The sequence below is a fragment of the Eptesicus fuscus genome, chromosome 11, assembly GCF_027574615.1.
Source record: "Eptesicus fuscus isolate TK198812 chromosome 11, DD_ASM_mEF_20220401, whole genome shotgun sequence".
In the NCBI taxonomy this organism is placed as follows: Eukaryota; Metazoa; Chordata; class Mammalia; order Chiroptera; family Vespertilionidae; genus Eptesicus; species Eptesicus fuscus.
Genome location: NC_072483.1, coordinates 59,472,647 through 59,496,464, shown reverse-complemented (window position 1 = coordinate 59,496,464; position 23,818 = coordinate 59,472,647). Strand labels below are relative to the sequence as shown.

General features: G+C 62.5%; 1 protein-coding gene across 1 annotated transcript; it reads left to right on the top strand.

Moving 5' to 3' along the window:
- The first annotated feature begins 653 nt into the window (after positions 1-653).
- ESPNL (espin like) lies at positions 654-22,946 on the top strand. Its single transcript, XM_054723406.1, has 9 exons — positions 654-947; positions 2,059-2,249; positions 3,481-3,667; positions 5,807-5,989; positions 9,325-9,456; positions 17,513-17,624; positions 18,526-18,638; positions 19,531-19,725; positions 21,155-22,946. Exons 1-9 carry the CDS (start codon positions 654-656, stop codon positions 22,760-22,762), a joined length of 3,015 nt encoding a protein of 1,004 aa, XP_054579381.1. The 3' UTR covers positions 22,763-22,946.
- The last annotated feature ends 872 nt before the right edge of the window (positions 22,947-23,818 follow it).

The window sequence follows — 23,818 nt, the reverse complement described above, 5'->3', positions numbered from 1 at the left end:
GACTTCCTGTGCCCAAGGCTGGCCCTGCACAGCCAGCTGAGGACCAGGACCCAGCATAGGTTTCCAGGTGGGAGGGCTCCTTGTATGACGATAGAGCCAAAGCATTTAGACTCCAACACACCTGGTGGTATATTCCCCGGAAACAGCTCCATTGTGGGTGGGTCTGCCCTCCCGTGACAAATCTCCCAAGTGGCTTTCTCAGGCCAGCACGGGCTCAGGGCTGCTGCCGCGCTGGGGGAGCGGGCGCTGGGGGCCTGCCGCTCTCTCGAGAGGATCTTGTAACTAAGCGGCTGGATGTGGGAAGTTCATCCCAGGCTGAGACGTTTCCTCGGCCCTCGCCCCCCGGGAGGAAGAGGCATGGCCCAACGAGGGGCAGTTCCACTGGCCGGTGCGCAGCCCCTGATCTTAACACGGTGTGAGCCCTTCCCCTGTACCCTGTGCCCTCTGCCCACCACGACTCAGCGGGAGTGGCTCAGGCAGGGCTGTGGCCCAATCCCCAAGGCCTGCCCCCCCCCCCCTGCACCCTGCCGCCTCCCATCTGCCCTGTGGGCTGCTTATCGGGTAACCAGAGCTGGGAACTGCGTCCACGCCTGAAACAGGAAGCCCGGGCCTGTGCGTGAGCCCTGAGAGCCTGCAGGTGCCTGGGCAGGAGGATGGAGGAGCAGCGGGCGCTCGTGGCCGCCAAGGACGGGGACCTGGCCACCTTGGAGCAGCTGCTGGAGGCTGGCACCCTGGGCCCAGGCATCGTGGACGCCCTGGGGGCTGGCCTGGTGCACCACGCCACCCGGGCCGGCCACCTGGCCTGTGTCAAGTTCCTGGTGCAGCGGGCCAAACTGCCCGGCAACCAGCGGGCCCACAACGGGGCCACCCCGGTACACGACGCAGCTGCCACGGGCAGCCTGGCGGAGCTGTGCTGGCTGGTGCGTGAAGGGGGCTGCGGTCTGCAGGTGAGCACAGGGCAACCGGGAGGCAGTGTCCCTGTGAATAGAGGGAGGAGTGAGCTGTGAGCTAGAAGGTCCTCTGCCCTGGGCGCTCTCTCTCTCTCAGGGACTCACCATGAAAACCCCACAGCTCAGTCTGTGCAGTCTGTCTCTGCCCCCCGCTCCCACACCCTTCAACAACACAAAGCCCTTGCAAGCCAAGGCCGCCTCCTAAACCACCTTGCATCCCCATCGCCCCCACCTTCCCGCACAGGAGCGCCTGGCCTTGCCTGTGCGGGTCTCGCCAGTTCTCATCAGGCCTGGTCCCTGGGGCCTGTCTCTCAGGATCTAGAAAGGGCCCACAGGCACGCGCAGTGGGCACTTGGGCTCAGGAGCTGGAGCCCGTGCGTGACTGAGGCCCTGATGCTAGAGAGAGGTCTCCAGGGTTCAGGGACGAGCTTGTGGGGGAATTTCTACCAGGGCCCGTCCTCGCCCTGTTCCTGCCTGTCCGATACCCTTTGTGAGGAAAGACTGTGAGCAAGCTCTGACAGAGCCACGTGGGCATCGGGGACCCACCGGGTCCCAGGAGAGGGAAGACTCACTGGTCACAGCCTGAGCTGCCACCAGTCACAACCCCCAGGGGCAGCGGCGGGAGTGCTGCCTGTCCTGCTGTGCCTGGGAGAAGGCCCCAGGCTGCGGCTCCCGCAGTGGAAATGCTCCCGGCCAGGACCCGTGCTGGGGGTGGGCCAAACCAGTGGCAGGGGGGGTGGGGGGTGGGGGGATGGGAGTAAGGTCAGGAGGCCGCCAAGCCTGGCGCGGCACTGGTGGGCAAGCGGAAGCCTTTCTGACCGCTCGCAGAGATTGGGAAGGGGCACGACTGTGCATGGGGCAGGGTCACAGATTTTGACCCAGACCTGGACTTGAGCCCTGGCCCTGCCTCTTACCTTGAGCAAGTCGCCTCAGAAGAAAGGGCCTCCCTGGCCTTGGAGGGAGCAGTGTGGGGAGGAGGGAGCAGAAGCTTCCAGCAGGCGGGGTCCCTGGCAGTGTGGACCCCAGACTGGCTCTGGCCACACGGGTTCTGCCCAGCGGGGTGAGTCCAGACCTGCACCCATTCCCCACCCTGCCTGTGCCCCGGTAGGACCAAGATGCCTCGGGTGTCTCCCCACTACACCTGGCCGCCCGCTTCGCCCACCCGGTGCTGGTGGAGTGGCTGCTCCGAGAGGGCCATGCAGCCACGCTGGAGACGCTGGAGGGGGCCCTGCCTCTGCACCATGCCGCTGTCAGCGGGGACCTGACCTGCCTGAAGCTCCTGGCAGCTGCCCACCGCAGGTGAGGGGCTGGAGCGCCTCCTGTCGGCAGTCTGGGGTCCTGGCCCCTGGGGAGGCTGCACCCAGGAGGCAGAGAACAGCTGGTGGGCAGGCACACAGGGACAGGACACAGGGAAGGGCAAGCCTGGTTGTCCTCACGGCCCCACGTGTGTTCCCGAGACCTTGCATCTCAGCAGTGGAGCAGCGTTCTTTTTTCTTTTTTTAATATATTTTATTGATTTTTTAGAGAGAGGAAGGGAGAGGGTTAGAGAGTTAGAAACATCGATGAGAGATAAACATCGATCAGCTGCCTCCTGCACACCCCGCTACTGGGGATGTGCCCGCAACCAAGGTACATGCCCTTGACCGGAATCGAACCTGGGACCCTTGAGTCTGCAGGCCGACACTCTATCCACTGAGCCAAACCGGTTAGGGCTGGAGCAGTGTTCTTATTCCTGGTCCCCCCATTCCCACCCCTTGGCGAAGGCCTTTGGGACTCGCTTTGCGGATCTTCCTCAGAGTGTCCACGCTGGCCATGGAGTCTCTTAGACCCAGTTTTTAAAGTGTTTTCTGCCATTTGAAAACTGGGAGACTTTACATTAAAACATACGCTCACACATGCACGTGCATATATGTGCACACATGCACTTGCACATACACACACAAATGGGAAGGACCGTGCCCGAGTGGCCAACATTCCCACTTGGCACCACTGCAGGAGCTAGAGGTGAAGTCTGTGTCACCAGGGGACAGGGGTCAGCCTTGGGTAGGGGACGGCCCCTCCCTGCAGCGAGTCGCTGGCCCTGCAGCAGGTGGAGGCGGAGGGGATTCGGGAAATCCCAGGACCTGCTCCAGTCCATTCACAGCGGCCCCAAATGCCAGGCCCGAGTGCCCATGGATGGGATGGATGTCTAGTGTCTGGCTCACAATGTCCCCTTTTGCAGAGTAGGCTCAGCTCTGAGTTCACTGACCTGTCCACTGCAGGTCCCTGGGCTAGTCACCCTGAGGCGCCCCCTGCTGGCCGACCCAGGGGCGCACACCTTGATGAGGAGTGGGCGGAGCTGGATTCCAGCAGCCAGAGCCCTCATCCCCACTTCCCTGGCCGCAGCTGGTTCCCTTGGGGCGGGCGATGAGAAACCTGGGCAAGCCTCCCCTCCCCTCGATCTGGGTCCTTAGCTGGATCAGTCCCCACCCCCACCCCCACCCCTGTGACCCCTGGCCAAGCGCCCTCTGAACCTCGCCCTCCCCCGCAGCAGCGTGAACCGGCGGACACGCAGCGGCGCCTCCCCGCTGTACCTGGCCTGCCAGGAGGGCCACCTGCACCTGGCCCAGTTCCTGGTGAAGGACTGCGGCGCCGACGTGCATCTGCGCGCCCTGGACGGCATGAGCGCGCTGCACGCCGCCGCCGCCCGCGGACACTACTCGCTAGTTGTCTGGCTGGTAAGGGGGACCGGGTGGGGACAGGGGAGTCCCCGGAAGGCTGGCCCCTGCTTCTGCCTACTCCCCAGAATCCTTCCCAGCAAGCAGGGCCTGGCTGCGGTGGGGGGCCCACCCCCTGGATCCCCGCAGAACTGGGGACCCACAGGGTTGTGGGGATGGGATGTGCCCGCCATCGCTCCCAGCAGCGTGGGCAGCAGGCTCAGGCAGGGCCGGGGATGCAGCCTCCAGTCCACAGCTCCAGGCTGAGGCTGAGAACCCGGCCTCAGCAGCCCGTCCCCACTCGCCCAGGGGCCTCCTCCTCAGCCCTTCCAGCAAGCCAGCCTCACTCCCTGGGGCCTTTACCTGTGCTGCCCCCTCTGCCTGCAGCTCCCCAGGGCCCCTCCACTGCCTGCCCGCCCACCTGGCCAGGATGGCAGCCACCCTGTGCCCAGCCCTGTGCTCTCCTGCCGTCTTTCCTCCGTGGCACCAACACCCGACACTGTAATTCTGACTTGTTTATCTTGGTGGTTGTCTGTCCCCACCCTGGGAGGCAGGGACTCTGTCCAGCTGCTGTGTCTCAGGGCCTGGATGCAGTCAGGGCTCTGGAGATGTTCAGTGAGCAAATGAATGACGTCCTCAGGATGAGGTCCCGCTGCTCACCTGGGCCTCAGAGGCCGCCAGTGGTCACCTCTGGCCTCCCTTTTCCGGCCCCTCCCAGCCCCTCCCCCCAGGCTCTCAGCAGGGCCTCACCTTGGCACAGGCCAGGTCTCCCTCCTCCTGGGGTCCTCCTGCCAAGTGGGCCCTCCCCCGGAGAAAGCCCTGAGGCCCTCCAGTTGTCACCCCCTGACAGCCTGTGGCGTTGTCCTCACATCCCCTCCCCTGTAGGTGTGAGCCCATCCATTTCAGACCTGGCCTCCCCTCACCTGGAGGGACCCCCGGGCCCGGGGTGGGTCCTGGCCGTCTCTGGCAGCAGGGCCAGGCATAGCAGGTGCTTCACATATGAAGTGAGCCAGCAGGCTGTGTGGTGCCCGGACAGGTGGGTAGGAGGGCAGAGGGACCTCTGAGCCCCCCAGAGCCCCCCAGAGGCTCACCCGAGGGAGAGAGCAGCTGGGGCCATGGGGTCCCAGGATCAGAAAGGCCTTTCCAGATGGACTCCCTGCACCCCTCCCTGTAGAATGGCCGAGGGGGAGGGCAGCCTCCATCCAGCCTGGCCCACCCGCGCCAGGACTGGGCACCCTTGCCCTTGGGGTGCGGGCTGGTGGGAGGCCTCTGTCCCTCACAGACACGGCTGAGTGTGGGATGAGCCAGCAGAGCTTTGGGCTGCAGGTGACGCGCGGACCGAACAACCAAAGCCCGTCCCTCCCCCAGAAGGAGCAGGAGGCCGTTGACAGTGGACCAACCCCGTGGGCACGTCTCTGCTGTTCCCCTGGCCTTTCCCTCGGGGTGAAAGTTGGCCACGTTCAAGGCAGGAAGAGGGAGAAAAGGGGGCACCCACATCCGCCAGCCCCTTCCCTCAGGAAGGCAGGGTTTTCCTGGAAGCGCCCTTAACGTCTTGTTGGCAGACTAGGTCGTGACTGTCCCGAGGCCACAGGTTGCCCATAGAAGTGGGTGGGCAACCCTCAGGGTCTGCCCCTCACATCCCCCGACGCCCAGCTGGCTGCTCTGGACCAGAGACCACTGGTGCCCTCACAGAGGTGGGCTGCCAGCAGGACAGGGCCCAAGCCACAGGAGGACCAGGGTCCGAGTCCAGCGCTCTGAGAGGCCTGGCAGGACCCGCTTCCCAAAGTCCCGCGTCTGCATCTGTGCCGGGGGAGCCAGAGGCTGTAAACGTGTTTGCAGTCTCCCTGGTGCCCTCGAGGTGTTTTGCTCATTGGATGTGTGAAACCAGCCCCTGGAGGTGTTCAGCTTAAGATTTGGGCTGGGGCAGATTTGAGGACTGGAGGCGCCCAGTAAAACCAGATCTCACCCCAACGCACAGGCCCTGGGATGGTAGCAGGCTGAGTGTGAGGAGCCAGCTCTGTCCCCGGACTTCCTGGGGAGTGGTGCCCCTGCCCCCAAGGTCACCTCCCAGAGCTCCATGTCCTCCTCCTGGCGGCCACCCCCAGGAGTGGTCCCCCCCCCCATCCAGCCTCACCTGGTCCCTCTCCCCCCCTTCTCCAGGTCACCTTCACTGACATCGGCCTGACAGCACGGGACAACGAGGGGGCCACAGCCCTCCACTTTGCAGCTCGAGGCGGCCACACACCCATCCTAGACCGGCTGCTGCTGATGGGCGCCCCCATCATGAGAGACTCCTGGGGTGGGACCCCCCTGCATGACGCTGCAGAGAACGGACAGATGGAGGTAGGCAGCGCCGGGGACTTCTGTTTAACTCATTAGTCAGTGAGGAAACTGGGAATTCAAAGTGACGGTATATCCACACGCACACACTTACCCCCAACAGGGGAGGGATGAGGAGGCGAATGTACAGACAGACGGATGCAACCCGGTGGGTATGGAGGGCAGGTGATCGACTGATTGTACTCCATCAGACACAGACATTTTGCCTTTCTCTGGACAAGAATAATTTGTGGTACAGTTTTTTGCAACCTACAGGTACTGCCTCAAAGGCAGTGAGTGAGAAGCAGGGGCAGCGCAGAACGTGTGTGCGTGGGGCACTCAGTAATGACTCTTTTACCCATGGAGTGCCTTTCTGATTTTCCCTGATATGCCCACTGGACCGTGTCCTCTGTTTCCTTACACCTGAGCATTTACAGTAAGATGCACACTTATTACATTGTTCTCTTCACCTGTATGTTAGAGTTAGAGGGGAGTACTAATTATTTTTAAAAGTATGTGTGCAGCCCGGCCAGTGTGGCCCAGTGGTTGAGCGTCGACCTATGAACCAGAAGGTCATGGTTCGATCCCCAATCAGGGCACATGCCCAGGTTGCAGGCTTGATTCCCCAGTGTGGGGCATGCAGGAGGCAGCCAATCAATGATACTCTCATCATCGTTGATGTTTCTATCTCGCCCTCTCCCTTCCTCTCTAAAATCAATAAAAATATATTTAAAAAAATAAAAAGTATGTGAGCAGGTAAATGATAGCATATATGGAGTTCGTTTTAGAATCCTGAATGAGGTGTCAGGAAATATTTGTGATAAAAAGGGCGCATCGGGACTGACATTAGGAATGGAGGGCCCTGGACTCATGCTCAGGTGCCTTCCAGCCCTGCGCCCTCTGATGCTGCTCGGTCTGGGGTGATGGTCAAGGTCATGGGTTCTGAGAGCCATTGCTCTGCACCCAGGCTGCCCGCTGTCTGGTGTCTGAACTTGTGAGGCCTCTTATCCTTCCTGGTGCCTTGTTTCGCCTTGTGTAATACGGCCCCCCTAAGCCCCACGGGGTCGGGGAGCTGTGAGGAGTGGCCCAGGTGTCTACCCAAAATGGTGCCTGGCACAGTGAGGGACCTCACTGCCCCATCTCTGGGACAAGCTACCTCCTGGGGGTGAGCATGATGGTCCCCACAGGCCCGGCTGTGAGAGAGCTGGTGGGGGGTGGGCAGTGGAGGGAGAGGCCAGAATGGGGTGAGGTTGCTGTTTTTAATGTGTTTTATTTCTACAGTTTTCAAAAACCTATATGACATTATTATTTTTTATTCAGTACATGAATAAAGACATATTCAAACATACCCACAGATTTACCCCCTTTTCCTCTCAGGCCCATTCCTTCCGGCAACTTGGGACCCCACATGGAATTCCTTTCCGTCGGTTTGAGATGGTCCCTCAGGCTGGGTTTGCTTCTTGTTCCTTTCATTTGTCTGGAAACATCTTTATTTCATCTTCAGCACATTTTTGCTGGGTAGAGAACTGTAGCTTGGCAGTTTTTACATATTGGTGCTTTGAAAATGTCATTCATCACTTTCTGGCTTCCACCAAGAGGTCTGCGTGGGGGGTCACTGTTTGAAGATCATATTTTCCCCTCTAGTAAGATGCCCTCCGTGCCTGGTCTTCTGCAGTTTCGCTGTGATAGGACCAAGGTGGACTTCTCGAGTTTGTGCTTAGTGTTTCCACCTGTCTGTCAAGTTCTCAGCCATTCCCTCTTCAGACACGCCCTCTACATCCACTCTGCTGTCTCTCATTCTGCATTTTAGTTCTGGCTGTAGCTGCTGGTTTTCTGTCTTCATCTTTCTGTCTGGCCGTGCTGTATTCTAGATTGCTTCTTCAGGCCCATTTTCTGTTTACCAGTTCTTCAGCTTCAGTCCTTAACTTGGTTATTATTTTTACTAGAGGCCTGGTGCATGAATTCATGCATGGGTGGGGTCTGCCCGCCCATCATGGCGGATCGGGCCAGGCTGGCTGTGGGGAGGGAATGCGGTAGGTTGGTCAGCCGGCCCTGCCCCCTATTTGAACTCCTGGTCAAGCTCCCATTTGAGGGGATAATTTGCATGTTAGCCTTTTATTATATAGGATGTTCTCCACCTCTGAATTGGTCATTTTTCAAATCTACATGTGTTCGTTTTTATGATTTATCATTCCATGCCTGTACTTTCCAGCTTGGTCTTTATTTCTTTGAAAGTCGTAAGCCCGGTTGCATCGCAGTCGGTTAGCCTGTTTCTGTGTCTGTTTGTTCGCGTTCTGGTCTCCTTTCTGGTGCTCCTGGTTTTGTGGACTGTACGATGCACATTATATTTGAGAAATCATTTGCAGGAGTCATTTGAGGCCCAGATGTTGTCTTGATTGCCTCTGCCTGTTAGCATGTGTGAGACTTGCGAGCCCAGAATCATCTGAGTCCACATTCCAGGCGCGAGGCTCCCTGGAGCCCCTGCATGGGGAGCTGCGGGCTGGCTGGCTCTGGTGTACTTCCTCCGAGGGGGAGCCCTCAGCCTGCAGCGGCAGGTGGTGAGTCAGAGCCCACCTTCGGAGGCCTTGGTTTTTGCTGGTCCCCCTCCTCCCAGGAGGCTGCAAGGACCACCCAGGTCATGACTTTCTCCTGCATCAGCACTTTGAGTGCTGGGCTCATCCCTCCGACGCTTGTCTTCTGTCTTGGCCTGGTGGTTCCTCGCTCGCTTGTTGCCTCTTCTGTGCTTCAGGAAGGGGACTTTTATGTCTCGTCCCATTTTCTGCGTCATTGGGGAGGAGATGGGTCTGACCCACCTGCTTCCCTACTCCCTGACCTGGGTCCTTCTGCCCACCTGTTTGTGCTGCTGGCACAGCCACCTCACACATGTCCAGGCTTCCGTCTGTCACAAGTCCCAGCAGTGGTCGGGCCGTCACCCTGGGTCCCAGCTTCTTCATGTGAACATGGCACACCCCTCTGAGAGTTGCTGTAAAAATGGAAACTGGTTCTGTAGTTGTAGCCCAGGACAAGGGCTACAAGGGCAAGGGGCAAGGTCGGGGTCAGGCTCCGAGCAGGGAGGACCCCGGCCATGCCGCCTTCTTGCCACCTGAGCCCTCAGCGAGGTCTTTACCTCGGTACCTGGGATCCCATACAGGATGGGGTGCTGGTACCTGCAGGGCTGGGTGCCAGGCAGGGCGGCTGTGGGTGCAGAGAATGCTGGGATTCTCAGGCAGGTTCCTCAGATGTTGGCGGCCTCAGCGTCCCACCTGGGAGCTGGGGGTGTGGTGCCAGCCCTCCACGGCGCCTGTGAGTGCTGTGGGATCGGCTTGTGTGCCGTGGGTCACATGTGCCCGTCCCTGCAGTGCTGCCAGACCCTGGTCTCCCACCACGTGGACCCCTCCCTGCGGGATGAAGATGGCTACACGGCGGCAGACCTGGCAGAGTACCACGGACACCAGGACTGCGCCCAGTACCTGCGGGAGACGGCCCGGCCGGTAAGTCTCAGTCATCCTAGCTGGGGTGAGGGTGACAGCCCCTCCGCCCCCCGCCCTGACAGACCAGTTAGCTAGAAAGCTCTATGTATACCATGTCATTTGCAGGAAAAAGGTTCTGGTCAAGGCTGAGCCAGCCCCACAGCTCAGCTAGCTGGGTGCTGGGACTAGGGATGAGCCAGCAGCCATGACTGGGCAATGACCAGTCCTGTGGCAGGGGCTGTGACAGGGGCTGTGGCAGGGGCTGTGGCTGGGGCTGTGGCAGGGGCTGTGACAGGGGCTGTGGCAGGGGCTGTGACAGGGGCTGTGGCAGGGGCTGTGGCTGGGGCTGTGACAGGGGCTGTGATGGGCTGACAGGGGCTGTGATGGGCTGACAGGGGCTGTGGCAGGGGCTGTGGCTGGGGCTGTGACAGGGGCTGTGATGGGCTGACAGGGGCTGTGGCAGGGGCTGTGACAGGGGCTGTGGCAGGGGCTGTGGCAGGGGCTGTGACAGGGGCTGTGGCAGGGGCTGTGGCAGGGGCTGTGACAGGGGCTGTGATGGGCTGACAGGGGCTGTGACAGGGGCTGTGATGGGCTGACAGGGGCTGTGATAGGGGCTGTGGCAGGGGCTGTGGCAGGGGCTGTGACAGGTGCTGTGGCAGGGGCTGTGACAGGGGCTGTGGCAGGGGCTGTGACAGGGGCTGTGGCGGGGGCTGTGGCAGGGGCTGTGACGGGGGCTGTGACAGGGGCTGTGATGGGCTGACGGGGGCTGTGACAGGGGCTGTGATGGGCTGACAGGGGCTGTGACAGGGGCTGTGATGGGCTGACAGGGGCTGTGATGGGCTGACAGGGGCTAACAGGGGCTGTGATGGGCTGACAGGGGCTGTGGCGGGGGCTGTGACAGGGGCTGTGATGGGCTGACAGGGGCTGTGACGGGGGCTGTGACGGGGGCTGTGACGGGGGCTGTGGCAGAGGCTGGCAGGGGCTGTGATGGGCTGACAGGGGTGCCATCTACCGGGACCAAAGAAGCCATGCTTCTGACTCTGGACCCCACGGCCAGAGCTCCCAGGGGTGACGCTGTGTCAGACTGAGGGTCCCCCGGGGTGGGAGCAAGACGTTGTGTGCTGGGTGAGGTGACCCTCATGAGGCCCCGCCAGCCCTTTGCAGCCCAGGAGGCAGCAGCTTCCAGTCCCCCTTGGCTTGGCTTGTGACCTTGACCCTCCCTGAGCCACTACGCCAGTGATGGGCAACCTTTTGAGCTTGGTGTGTCAAACTTCGCCAAAAAACTGAGCATAACTCGGGTAGTGTGTCACTTTGAGGAAAAAAACATTATTTCGCGATATTTATAGTTTAAATAACATAAATGTATAATTGTTACATATAATTGTATTTAATAAACCTCAGCGGCCGCGTGTCATCAGAAATGGCTACGCGTGTCAGTGCTGACACGCGTGTCATAGGTTCGCCATCACTGCACTACGCAGTCTGTGAGGACAGGGGTCTGTCCTCCCGGCCCAATCCCCAGCACGTGACAGGCCACAGTGTTTGTGGAATAAATAGGAGCAGATAGGTGGATGAGCCAATGGATGGATATAAGGGTGCGGATGGACAGATATGATGGTGGATGGACAGACCGATGGGTGGGTGTGGACAGATATGTGGGTGGATGGACAGACCGATGGGTGGGGGTGGACAGATATGTGGGTGGATGGACAGACCAATGGGTGGGGATGGACAGATATGATGGTGGATGGACAGACCGATGGGTGGGGGTGGACAGATATGTGGGTGGATGGACAGACCAATGGGTGGGGGTGGACAGATATGTGGGTGGATGGACAGACCGATGGGTGGGGGTGGACAGATATGTGGGTGGATGGACAGACCGATGGGTGGGGGTGGACAGATATGATGGTGGATGGACAGACCGATGGGGGGGTGGACAGATATGTGGGTGGATGGACAGACCGATGGGTGGGGGTGGACAGATATGTGGGTGGATGGACAGACCAATGGGTGGAGGTGGACAGATATGTGAGTGGATGGACAGACCAATGGGTGGGGGTGGACAGATATGTGGGTGGATGGACAGATCGATGGGTGGGGGTGGACAGATATGATGGTGGATGGACAGACCAATGGGTGGGGATGGACAGATATGATGGTGGATGGACAGACCGATGGGTGGGGGTGGACAGATGTGTGGGTGGATGGACAGACCGATGGGTGGGGGTAGACAGATGTGTGGGTGGATGGACAGACCGATGGGTGGGGGTGGACAGATATGTGAGTGGATGGACAGACCGATGGGTGGGGGTGAACAGATATGATGGTGGATGGACAGACCAATGGGTGGGGATGGACAGATATGATGGTGGATGGACAGACCGATGGGTGGGGGTGGACAGATATGATGGTGGATGGATAGACCAATGGGTGGGGATGGACAGATATGATGGTGGATGGACAGACCGATGGGTGGGTGTGGACAGATATGTGGGTGGATGGACAGACCGATGGGTGGGGGTGGACAGATATGTGGGTGGCTGGACAGACCGATGGGTGGGGGTGGACAGATATGTGGGTGGATGGACAGACCGATGGGTGGGGGTGGACAGATATGTGGGTGGATGGACAGACCGATGGGTGGGGGTGGACAGATATGTGGGTGGATGGACAGACCGATGGTTGGGGGTGGACAGATATGTGGGTGGAGTCAGCAGTTTAGTCAGCATGGAGTCGGGCTACCTCCCACCCTCCATTCCAATCTGCCCTTCTCCTTAGTGGGCACCCTGGGATGGCTGGACCCCATTTCAGTTGACAGCCCTGAGGCCCAGAGAGCTGACATGTCCCTGTGCCAGGTCTCCCAGCTGTGCCTCCTTGTCCTTCAGGGCGTCAGGACTGGTGTGGGCAGGGCTGCAGTCCTCCTCGGCCACCACCGGCCAAGGTTCAGGGGCAGCTCAGGCGCTCTGGGGACACGCCGGTGCCCTGGTTTGTCCTGACGTTACAGTTTCAGAAGCAAGAACTACAGGTCTGCTGAAGCAATTTACTTCCTCATCATTTTACTGAACATTCGGTGTTTGGTCAAAGGCTGTTTCCCTGGCTTGGGTTGGAGGAGACGGTGGACCTCAGCGAGCTGCTGGTGTGGTGGGCGGAGCTTCACTGTCCATCCGCTAGGGGTGCCCGGCCACCTGGGTCCCTCCCGGCCCCTGTGTGGTCGCTGGGTCGGCCGGCAGCTGAGATGAGGAGGCAGGGTGGGGGGCTGCTTGGCTGCCAGGGAGCAGGTCCCACCCTGGGTCCCTTGCCCGGCCCCCGCCCGGCCACGCTGCAATGCCCACGGCCAGGGCTTGGCCAAGCAGGGTCTCTGCCCCGCCCTCCGTCCCCGGGCTCCTGCACATCCGCCAGCTCCTCCGCCCCTGCGCCCCACTCCCTTAGGGGGACAGGGTTGTGGGTGCTCTCCTGACACCGGGATATGGGGAGTGGCCCACCTCAGGTTACCTGGTGGTTCTTCGGGTCCAGGCTGGCTTCGTGGTGACACCACAGGATTCAAGGCAGCAGGTCCCCCAAACCAGCCTGGGCTGCGTGTGCAGGCCCCCCACCGACCTGCAGGCCAGTGGCACCCGCCCATCCACACGCTCCCCTGTGACGGTGGAGAGTGGGTGGGCTTGTGCACCTCCTTCTGACCCACCGCCCCTCCGGCCTGCGTCTGGGCTGGCAGCTGGCATGGCGCATTCAGTGCAGACCCTTGGCTGTGGGGCTGGTGTCCAGCGAGCTTCAGGAGCCCATTTGGGTCTCAGGGTTGGACCGCGGCCTCTCTCTTCTCCCTCAGCGAGCACCGGGCAGCAGGGGGTGCCAGCCCCTCGCCACTGGCCGACTGTCCCCCCACCAGGACTCCTGCCTCACTCTCCCGGGCGCAGGCTCGGCCCTGCGGGAGGGCGGCCGGCAGCTGGGGGCCGAGGCCCGGGAGGCCGCGCGCCTGATACAATATTGATGGAAACGCAATATCCAGAGGTCACCCGCGCTGGCCTCTTCCCATGTCGGGCTCGGAGGAGGTGGTGAAAGCCACAGCCACGGGTCCCAAGAGAGGCAGCCCGGGGACCGGGGCTGGGCAGGTGGAGACAAGACTTGCCCTGTGGGAGGCGCCCCCTCCGCGGGCTGGTCTGCAGGACAGTGGGGGGTCTGCATGCTGCTGGGGAAGTGCAGGCCCTGCCTCGACCTCTCCACCTGGACTTCAGCCAAGTCCTTCTGCTCCCTGGGCAGCCCCTCTGCACACGGAGGGGTGGGGCAGGGCTAGAGGCGCCCCCTGCACCCGGACTCCCTCTTCTGAGGCCGGGTGTGAGTGAGGTCCCGGTGGCAGCGGTTAGGAGCAGCAGCCCAGGGTGGCAAGCCAGGCTCCCCACACCTCCATGGCATCCACTGTCCTACCTGCGCCTGCCCCATCCTCATTCCCACCGAGATTGGAGCGGCTCTGCCCAGCAGGTGGTGAGTATCTCTGAGCCTCGATTTTCTCATCTGTAAAATGGGATTGAGGAGCCTAGTTGCAGGGTAAAAGAGACACCCACTGACAACCCAGCAGGCACCATTACCCGCCCCCAACCCAGGTCCAGAAGGGTCCTAAAACCCCTTCATTTTACAGATGGGGAAACTGAGGCCCAGAGAGGGTAAGGCCTCCTCCGGAAGCCTCCTCCCCCAGGGAGGGGCAGGCCTGGCTGAATCTCAGCCGTGGTGACCGGTGTCCAGCCCAGCTGTGGGTCATGATTTTGCCGGCCGGGTGGCATTACAGGCCTGTAACCCGGCTCGACAGCTGTCCCCAATGTATAATGCATGGTCGGCACAGCGCTGCTCAAATCTCACCAAAAACACAGCAAAGGAGACTGCAGGCCATGGGAAAGGCGCCAGGCTTGGGGCAGTTGCCCAGTTTGGGGGTAACACGCCCACTGCCAGGAGCCCACAGGTCAGGACCGCCTGCCGCTTCTTCTGGTCCTTGTAATTTGGTTCCTGTCCAGGCCTAAGTGAGGAGTGCAGGGATGTGGGACGCCCATTGCCGGGGAAACACGGCAGCAGACCCCTGTCCTAGCTAAAATTCAGAGGTCACAGTGACACTGCAGTGACGAGGTCTGTGCCGACGTGCCAGCCCTGCCAGGCTCTCTCCTTAACTCCCAACACCTGCAGCGTTCTTCCAGGAACCTGAGGCCCAGGGCACCTCCCCAGAGCTGCTCCTTGGAGCGGTGAGCAGGATTCAGCCCCAGGGACAGGGTGGCATAGGCCTCCCAGCTGCAGGTGCTGCACGGAGGCCCAAGTTCATTCCCCCGGGTCCCCGAGCAAGTTCCAGCTCCCTGCCTCTTCCACTCTCCCCCAGAGAAGGGCAGCTGCCATCCCAGCTGCGCTCGCACACTGCCAGGGGAGGGGAGGTTCTTGCCCCTCCCCCAGAGCAGATTCCACTGGGCTCCCAGGGTGGCCCGGAGCAGGGCCGGCAGGCAAGCCCACAGCCCTGTCCTGGCTGAGTGGGGGCAGGCATTGGAGTGGCCCTTCGGTGAGGGTTCCTGCTCAGCTCTCCTCTGTCCATCAGCCTGTCACCGCCAGCTTCTGTAGCTGTGCCTCGGGGCCTGGGGTCTGACCGACCCTGTTAGCAGCTCCTAAGCCAGGCTATGTCCGCCTCATGGACGCTGGAAGAAGACATGAGACTCCTGGGTCTGAGACACAGGGTGAAGGGAAAGCGTCATGTCTTGTTGGGTCCCTTTGCCCCCCAAGTCCCAGGGTTGTGTGATATGGGCCCAGGTGGCTGCTTTGCACCCAGGAAGTTTGCATCACAGCTGAGGACCCCGGAGCCTGGGCAGCCCCGTTTTATAGCAAGCAGTGAGCAGCCGGCCCCTCTGTCTGGGTCCCCGCTGCAAACACACCCCTGAGAAACGCCAGGAAAAGAGCAGCCAGGATGTGGCATCCTTAGTAGATGCGAGAGGCCCACCGCCTGCCTCTTCCTCCACTGCGGGTGCCTCTGGGCCCAATCACAGGGCAGTGATTCGAGGGGCTCCGGTCCTGGCAGGAGTAAGGACTGGGGTCCCAGCGTCGCCTCATCCCAGCTGCTGGGCCCTCTGTGCCTGGGGCTGTCCTGGGGGTGCAGGTACTGTACTGAGGGATTCCGCTAGGTGGTCGCTCCCTCTCATGTGATCGGGATCTCAGGTCCCTGGAGGGTCTGTCTCCCTGGGTCCTGCACTGTGGAGGGTTAAGGTGCATGGTAAGGGATCCCACATGCGGCCCCAGCCCGCCTGGCCACCTGACACCTCTGCCTTCAAATATTCATGCGACGCCTCCCATTCCCGGGGGTAGCAGCTGTGACAGCCCCGACAGCCCAGGACACCACAGCTCCCTGTGCTCGCAGCCCAGCCCCTACTCCACAGGTGCTCTCGGCTCCGGGCAGACCACCTCCGTGCCTGCTGAAGCTCCCCAACTGCTCTGCTCTGGGGCTCCCGGATTCCTGCGAGGAGCGAGGTGTGAGGTGGGTGGTGGCCGGGCAGACGGGGTTTCAGGCTGTGTTCCTGTCCAGTGGCCATGGTGGACGGAGAGCCCTGGACAGGAGTGTGACTCGGAGCCGGAGGCAGTGGGTGAAGACCGATGGTGAGGGCTCCCCCATGCAAGGCTCTGTGTGAAGGGAAAATGCAGGCCTCTCGCCTTCTGAGCGAGGAAGAATTTCAAGGCAGAGCTGGCAGCGCGTCACGCTGAGCTGCAGCGTGGGCCCCGGCCCGGCCACGCATCCCGCATGGGCTCATTGAACCAGGTTCTCGCCCTCTGACTCCCTCCAGCACCACCCAGGGCCCCGCTGGAGGGAGGGGTGCGGAGCTGCGGTCTGCTGGCCTGGGCAGGGTGCTTGGAGAGAAGGCAGCGTGCAGCCCTACTAGCTGAGCCGGAATGGGGCAGCCTCATGCCAGACGGCACCGAGGCACACTGGCCCGGCCAGGACCCCAGGCGTCCACCAGCTGAGAGACGCGGCCAGACAGCCTTCAACTTTCAGCTTGAAACCAAAAGGCTCTGGGGTCCTGGAGGACGGCTCAGGAGTCCTCCCGGAGAATTTCTGTGCCACCTACGTCGGGACGGGCAGAGGCGGGAGGTGAGCACAGTCCTGCTGCGGGCAACACCTGCTGTGTCAGGGCAGCCTGCATGCCTGGGGCCCCGGCTCAGCCAGCCCCGTGAGTCCACCCGGCCAGGAGTCTTGGCTCCCGACGGTCAATGCCAAAGCTGAGGCCGAGCAAGGCTGAGCTGCGGGGAGCACCTCCAGGCCAAGGCTCTTTCCGGCTGCTCACCCGTCAGTGCTTGGGGGCAGAGAGGTGGCCAAGGACAGGATTGTGCCCTGCCCCAGACACGGGGCAGGTTGTGGGGTGAAATGGGGGGGGGGGGGATCCAGTAGCCCCAGCACGGATTCCCAGACCCCGGGCTCCCACGGCCAATCTTGGTGTCTGTTTCCAGGCAGCCCAGGGAGGGTAGCCTGGACCCTGCGTGACAGGTCCTGGGCACCGTACCCCCGCCCTGAGGTGTGGTCAAGCGCACGGCCGCTGCTGGTGGCTAAGAAGAGTTTCAAGTTCCTTGTGGTTTTCCCCTAAGCCCAGGGGCCAGGCACCTGCTCTCCTCCGAGGGGCCCCTTCCAGGCGGCTCGTCTCAGCACAGATGTCGGGGGCAGTCTGGGAGGGTGTGTGCGCGCACATCTCTTGTCAGGCCAGAGAGAGGTGAGCGCAAGCTGGACACCAGGTCCTAACCCAGCACCTGGAGCTGCCGAGTTAAGCTGCCTCTAGAGGGAGCCCATGAGCTGGGCCTTGAGATAGGGATTCCCTGGTGGTGGTGGTGGTGGTGGTGGTGGTGGTGGAGACATTGGGGGGCACAGTGAGTGGTGGCCCTCAGACAAGTGCGTGGGTGTTTGGGAGCCCTGGTCACCCGGTGTGGAGGGAGTAGAGAGACATGGGGGACAGCACCTGGAGGGATACTTGACCCCCACTAGGCCTGTTCTAAGATGCACGAGATGGGCCAGGCTAGCCTGGACACCCCTCACCTTCACCTGGGCCTCCCGCTGACCAGGTCTGTCCACCCCCAGGTGCCGCTCCTGATGACACCCCCACCTCCACCATTCCCCCCTCCTCCACTGTCGGCTGCGAGGCGCTCCCCAGAGGATGGAAGAGGGGGCTCAGGTCTCAGGAGCCCCACCTGTGAGTACGCTTCTCCAGGGAGGACGGGCCTGGGCCATGGGTGCCAGGAGTGGGCCTCACCCCCAAGGTCCTTTGAGGGTGTGTGTGGGGGCGGGGGGGTAGCTGACTCCAGGCAACTGTGCTGAGAATACTCAGGACCTGGTTGGGGTCACCCCCTCCCACTGCCCAACCCCCAACTTCTCCCAGGTTTCCTTTGTTGTCTTTGTTAAACAGCCTCCTGCCCAGGCAGGGTCCCTCTGTGAGCTCTGAGCCCCTGGGGCCTGGCTGCCCTGCCTGTGGGATGATGGGCAGCCCCTCCCTCTCTGGGCCTCCCTAGTCCGGAGGGGAAAACCCCTACAGACATGCTGCTGCTGTCTGCGACACCAGCAGGGGCAGGGACACAGCCCGTAAACTGCAGGTCACCACCCAGACCTGCGTTTATTAGGATGGAACGGAGCAGCTGAGAAATGTTCACAGGCCCCTACGCAGTGAGGCCGCAGCAGTTCATGGGGTGCACTGTCGTCATGTAGGACTGTGTGGGCCCGGGTGTGATGCAGAGTGTGGGGCCCTGGTGTGGGCATCTGTATGGGGTTCAGGGCACGGAGGGTGGTACAGGACAGGCTTTGTGGCCCAATGGGCTGCACCAGGTCCCCAGGCCACTGGCTGTAGCAGGACTGGGAGAGGATGAGAACAGGCCGTGGAATGGGATGATCACAATAGAACGCAGGCTCTCCCACCAGCCAGCCTCTGGAGGCCTGTGCACACCCCTGGTGCTTCTGAGAGAAGGGGGCTAGTTGGGTCTTTGGCTCCAAATCCAATGTCCTTCAGGGAGGCCGGCTCTACTCCAGGTCCCGGGTCTTCTGCTCCCCAGCCCCCTGCCCTGGAAGCCCCTCTGAATCCAGTTTCCCCTTCCACCCAGCAGCAGCGTCGCTCAGCCCCGCCTGGCCTGGCCAGCCTGACCAGCCTCTTCCGAGGGAGCAGATGACCCACGCAGTCCCCCTGGGGATCAGCACCTGCGCCATGGCCGTCGCTACGGTGCGTCCTCACTGTCCACGTCTCCGTCTGCCAAGGCCCCCAGCCAAGCCTCAGAGCCCAGGCCAGGCCACGGGGGCAGCCAGGGCCCTCCTCGCAGGAGGGCGTCAGGCCAGGCCTGGGGCGCAGGCTGGCTCTGGAGGACACCGTGGGTTCTGAGGAGATGGGAATCTCAGGGCCACAAGCAGCTTGTCATCCCAGCACAGAAGGCAGGGGACCCTTCTCTGACCCCAGGGAGTCCCAAGCTCCCTCTTCCTGACCTCTGAACTCAGGATGCTGCTGTCATGATATAGAGAAGCAACATCCATGGAGAGGGTGGGCCTGGTGCCCACTGCCCTTCGCCTTGGAGCTCTGGGCCAGCCCAGGACCCGTGGGGGGATGGGGGGGGGCCCACTTCCTTTCTGTCCTCTTTCTGGGCATGAGGCCCTCACAAATCCTGCCCACCGTTCCTTGAATGGGTCCTGGGAACTCTCAGCTGCTGAGATGTCCTGTGCAGGTTTGGGAAGTGCTGCACTGTGCTGCTCCCTCTTGGAGAGTTATGGGGGAGCGGGGGGAGCCCCTTAAAGGCCCTGACAAGTCCTGCAGTCCAGAATTGGCCACCAGACTCTGTCTATGCAACTGTTCTGCAAACTTGTTTGCCCATCTGCATGGCATACTCTGAGCAACTTCTTCCCGGCCAGATACAGCAGAGCAGGAGGAATCTCTCCTTGCCTCTCACCCAGCGATCCCCCCCTTCGATTCCACAGGGGACACTGCTGTCCTTGGTCTCCCCACCCTCCCTGTCCAGCCCCCACCACCCCTCCTCCCTGGGCTGTGCTGGCCCCAGGTGGCCCTCCCTTCCTCTCCCTGGCAGGGCCCCCTAGGGGCCCTGAATTACCTGCTCTTGTTCGCACAGGGGGCAGAGACAGCGGCGGGGGATACTCCCCAGGGCCTGGCTGCGCTACAGCTGGACGGACTGCCCTCTGGCGACCTCGATGGGCTGGTGCCCACGCGTGATGAGCGCGGCCGGCCCATCCCCGAGTGGAAGCGGCAGGTGATGGTGCGGAAGCTGCAGGCACGCCTGGGCGCTGACCCTGCCCAGGAAGCTCAGGTGGGGCTGGGCCAGTGGGATGGGGAGAGAGGGGTGGGGCCAGATGGGAGGGGTGGAGCCAGAGGATAGAGGACGCGGTGGGGGGCAGGGGAGGGGGCGGGAGCTTTGTCCTGGCAGGTGGACATGGAAGGTAGGGTCCTGAGGCAGAATGGGTTGGCCCAAGGGAGGACCAGGAGGAGGCAGGAGTGGAGTGAATGAGGGATGGAGGGCAGAGGTGAGGTCAGAGAAGGGACAGGCAGAATATTACAGGACCTCTCGCTGCAAGGCCTCTGGGGAGCCTTTGAAAGTCTGAGCAGAGCCCTGGCTGGTTGCTCAGTGGTTAGAGCGTCCACCCGAGGACCCAAGGGTCATGGGTTCATTCCAAGGCACATACTTCGGTTGGGGTTGCATGTTCGAACTCTGGCCCTGGTCGGGTTTGGTTTAGTGTGTCACTCTCACATCGATGGTGCTCTCTCCCTGTCTCCTCCCTCCCTTCCACTCTGTCTGAAAATCAATGGAAAAAATATCCTCCGGTGAGGATTTAAAAAAAAAATCTGAGCAGAGAAGGGCTGTGGTTTGACGTGGACTTTGCCAGGCCCCCTCTGCCTGCCGTGTGGACAGTAGTCCTAGAGACCTGCCCTTGAGGGACACGGTTTTGTCTGAATGAGATGCTCTGCATCTCTTGCTGTAGAGCAGCCCCCTGCAGAGCAATCATACCCGTCACGTGAGGCTATTTAAGTTCATTAACGGGAAATAAACGACAAAGCCCCTCCCAGAACAGTGGCCACTCCCTGCCCACGGGCTCCTGAGCTAAATGCCCACTGACTGGCTCTCAGAACGTAGTGCAGAGCGTGCCTGGCACCAGACAGTTTAGGCCTCTTGGCAACCAGGCGGTAGGTAGCTCGCCTGTGAAATGGGCGCCTCCTCCAGGGGTTCTGAGAGGTAATCAAGAGCCCCAGGGCCTGGACGCAGAGGGAGCCCAGCTCAGGGTCCCTCCGTGTCTGTCCCCCGAAGACTCTGAGCACTGGGGCAGGGCTGTCTGGTGCAGGGAGGGCCCAGGGGTCCTGGGGTGGGCCATCGGGAGAACCCAGAGCAGAGTGGTTGAGGCTGCCGTCCTCCGAGGCCGCCTTCCAGCACAGAAGGCTCTGGAGTTTGGCAGGAGGAGCAGGAGGGCTCTGAGGAGAGAGATCCTTTGCATTAAACATTGGGGAGATGAGAGGGAGAGATTAGGCAGAGCAGACACCCCAGCTTCTTTGAAGGGGGAGGCTGGGCCCCCGCAGGGCTGGGGGACTGTCCTGAGCTTCAGTCTCTAAGTCCAGGCAAGAGCCAGCTGGTGTCCAGGGCTGGGCTCCCCAGAGGCACCGGGCGCCGGCCACCTCGGGGAGCTCGAGTCCAGCAGGAAGGAGCATGCCCTCCCAGCCACCCCGCTGACCAGCCCTTCTATGCCCAGGAGGACAGTGGGAGCGCGGGCCCCACGGAGCAGGCGGCCTGGCGGTACTCGCAGACCCACCAGGCCATCCTGGGCCCCTTCGGGGAGCTGCTGACGGAGGACGACCTGGTGTACCTGGAGAAGCAGATCGCCGACCTGCAGCTGCGAAGACGCTGCCAGGAGTACGAGAGCCAGCTGGGCCAGTTGGCGGCAGAGCTGCAGGCCCTGCTGCCCGAGCCCCTGGTCAGCATCACCGTCAACAGCCACTTCCTGCCCCGGGCGCCAGGGCTGGAGGGCGAGGAGGCCCCCTGCCCAGTGCCCGAGCCCTCGGGCCCTGAGGTGGCCATGGAGGCCGTGCCCGGCGGGCAGCCCCTGCCCTTCTGGTGCAGCCACGTCGCCCGGCTGGTGCGAAGCATGTCGCTGCTGCTGAAGGGCATGAACGGGCTGGTGCAGGGTGAGGAGAAGCCGGCCGGGCAGCCCCCACAGGAGGCCAGCAGGGAGGCCCCGGCCAGCCCCCCACAGAGCGAGGCCCAGCGTGAGATCCAGGAGTGCGGGGTGTCTGTGCGGACGCTACGTGGCAACTTCGAGTCGGCCCCCTGCCTTCCCTGCATCCCAAACCTAGGACCCTGTGAGGCAGGGGCCCAGCCCGGGCAGTGCCCCCGAGGCTGCTGGCCTGCCCCACCGCAGCCCCGGGGCAGCCCGATCGGAGGGGAGCCCGGGCCGGGCGACACCGAGGAGGCCAGCGACTCGGGCATCAGCTGCGAGGAGGCCCCGTCGGAGGTGGGTGCCGGGCACAGCCCCGACCTGGCCAACCTGCGGAAGGAGCGCATCGTCATGCTGTTCCTCAGCCACTGGAAGAAGTCGGCCTACACGCCCGCGCTCAAGACGGCTGCCTGCAGGACCCTGGAGGCCCGCCGCGCCGGGCCGCGAGGGCAGGTGGTGGCCAGGGCTCCTCCGCCACCCTCGCCACCGCCCAGCGAGGGCCCCCGGCTGGGCCACCTGTGGCAGCAGCGGACCATCATCACCCACCTGCTGGGCAACTGGAAGGCCATCATGGCGCACGTGCCGGCCCGGCAGCTGCGGCGGCTGAGCCGGCGGCCCCGGGGCCTCCTGTCTCCCGAGCAGTTCCTGCCCCACGTGGACGGGGCGCCGGTGCCCTACGGCAGCCTCACGCTGGACCTCTTCATGCTGGGCTACTTCCAGCTCCTGGAGTGCGACCTGCCTGCCGAGGAGAGAAAGATGCGCCACCTGCTCTGCTTCGAGGTCTTCGAGCACCTGGGCGCCCACGGCTGGGCGGCCGCGCGGGCCTTCCACAAGGCCGTGACCGACGAGGTGGCCGCCGGCCGCCGGGCCTGGACCGATGGCTTCGAGGACATCAAAGCCCGCTTCTTTGGCTCCAACCGCGGTCCTGCCTGGGACACCGAGCCTGGCCGCAAGTCAGGCCTGACCCCACTCGGGCCCCTGCCCCACACCCCCAGCCCCAGTGGCGGCCCCGAGCCCGCAGCCCAGCGGCTGGGGTCCGGCTCCCAGCGGGGCAGCTTCAACAGTGAGGACATCTGCGGTTACATCGACCGGAGCTTCGCCTTCTGGAAGGAGAAAGAAGCTGAGATGTTCAGCTTCGGAGACTGAGACGGGCGGGCAGCCCCTTCCGGAGGGGCCCCGGGGGTGGTGTCGGTTCTCTCTCCTCGTGTCCTTTTTCACCCACCTGGTGGCCAGGTGAGCCCCCCGCCAGGCGGGCAGACACTCAGCGTGCTAGCGCCCTCCAGTCCTGCCCTTGACAGAGCTTCCTCCTCAGCTCTGGGCTCAGCCTCCGAAGCCTTCTCACCCCCGAAACCCAAGGAGCCTCTCCCAGCTCTCCTTCGGCCCTGAAGCTGACAAATGGCTGTCCCAGCCCGGGCCCCTCTGCCCGATTGTCCCCTGCCCATGTGGGGGCCAGCCCATGCTTTCCGTGGGTCCTCCTCCCAGTGCCTGGGGGTCCTGCCCCTCAGTCTCTCTGGGGCTGGTGGTCCTGGCCGCGTCCAGACCTGTGTGCCCTGCAGGGGTTCTGCCTCGGTTTCTCCTGCACACCTCAGGCCTGCCCCTCCACGTCACCTGGCCTCTCTTTCCCTATCAGTGGCAGAGGCCTCCTGTCAGACAGAACTGCCCTCCGAATTCTCCGGGTCAGGGAGGTGCTTCACACTGGTGCATCCTGATCGCCCACGGCCACCCGCTGACTCACACGTGCCCACCCCGGGACTTACAGGGGATCCTGTTCCCTGTGGGGCTCCTGTCCTCAGTGTGACAGCCCCGCCCACGCCACATGGCCCAGGCAGCAGGGGCGGCTGTGAGACAGGCAGTGTGTGGGGCGGGGCCTCAGGAACTTCCTCTGGCTGCCACCTCCCTGTAGCCAGGCCCCCGGACTGACAAGGGCAGCAGACGGGTCGTGGGATGGGCCAGCCCATTCGGGGTCCCACAGGGAGAGACACGGGGGAGCTGTAGAGTCGGGAGTGTTGGGCGGCCAAGGCTGCCAGGCCCGGGAAGGAGGACATGAATTTGCTAAATAAAGACTCCCGTTCCTGGCCGGTCTTCACGCTGTGCTTGCTGCCCCCGGGGAGAGCTGCCTGGTCCCGGCACTGGGTGGGCACCAAGACCGAGTCCTCATCTCAGCGTCACCGTCCTTAGCCCCGCAGAGCCTCCACTTCCTCA

What these genes read in the sequence shown, in the direction of transcription:
- ESPNL (XM_054723406.1), top strand. Translation starts at nt 654, where the DNA reads ATGGAGGAGCAGCGGGCGCTCGTGGCCGCCAAGGACGGGGACCTGGCC. An exon ending in AGGTCTCAGGAGCCCCACCT is followed by an intron (nt 17,625 to 18,525) that starts GTGAGTACGCTT and finishes TCCACCCAGCAG; the next exon opens with CAGCGTCGCTCAGCCCCGCC. An exon ending in GCGCCATGGCCGTCGCTACG is followed by an intron (nt 18,639 to 19,530) that starts GTGCGTCCTCAC and finishes TTGTTCGCACAG; the next exon opens with GGGGCAGAGACAGCGGCGGG.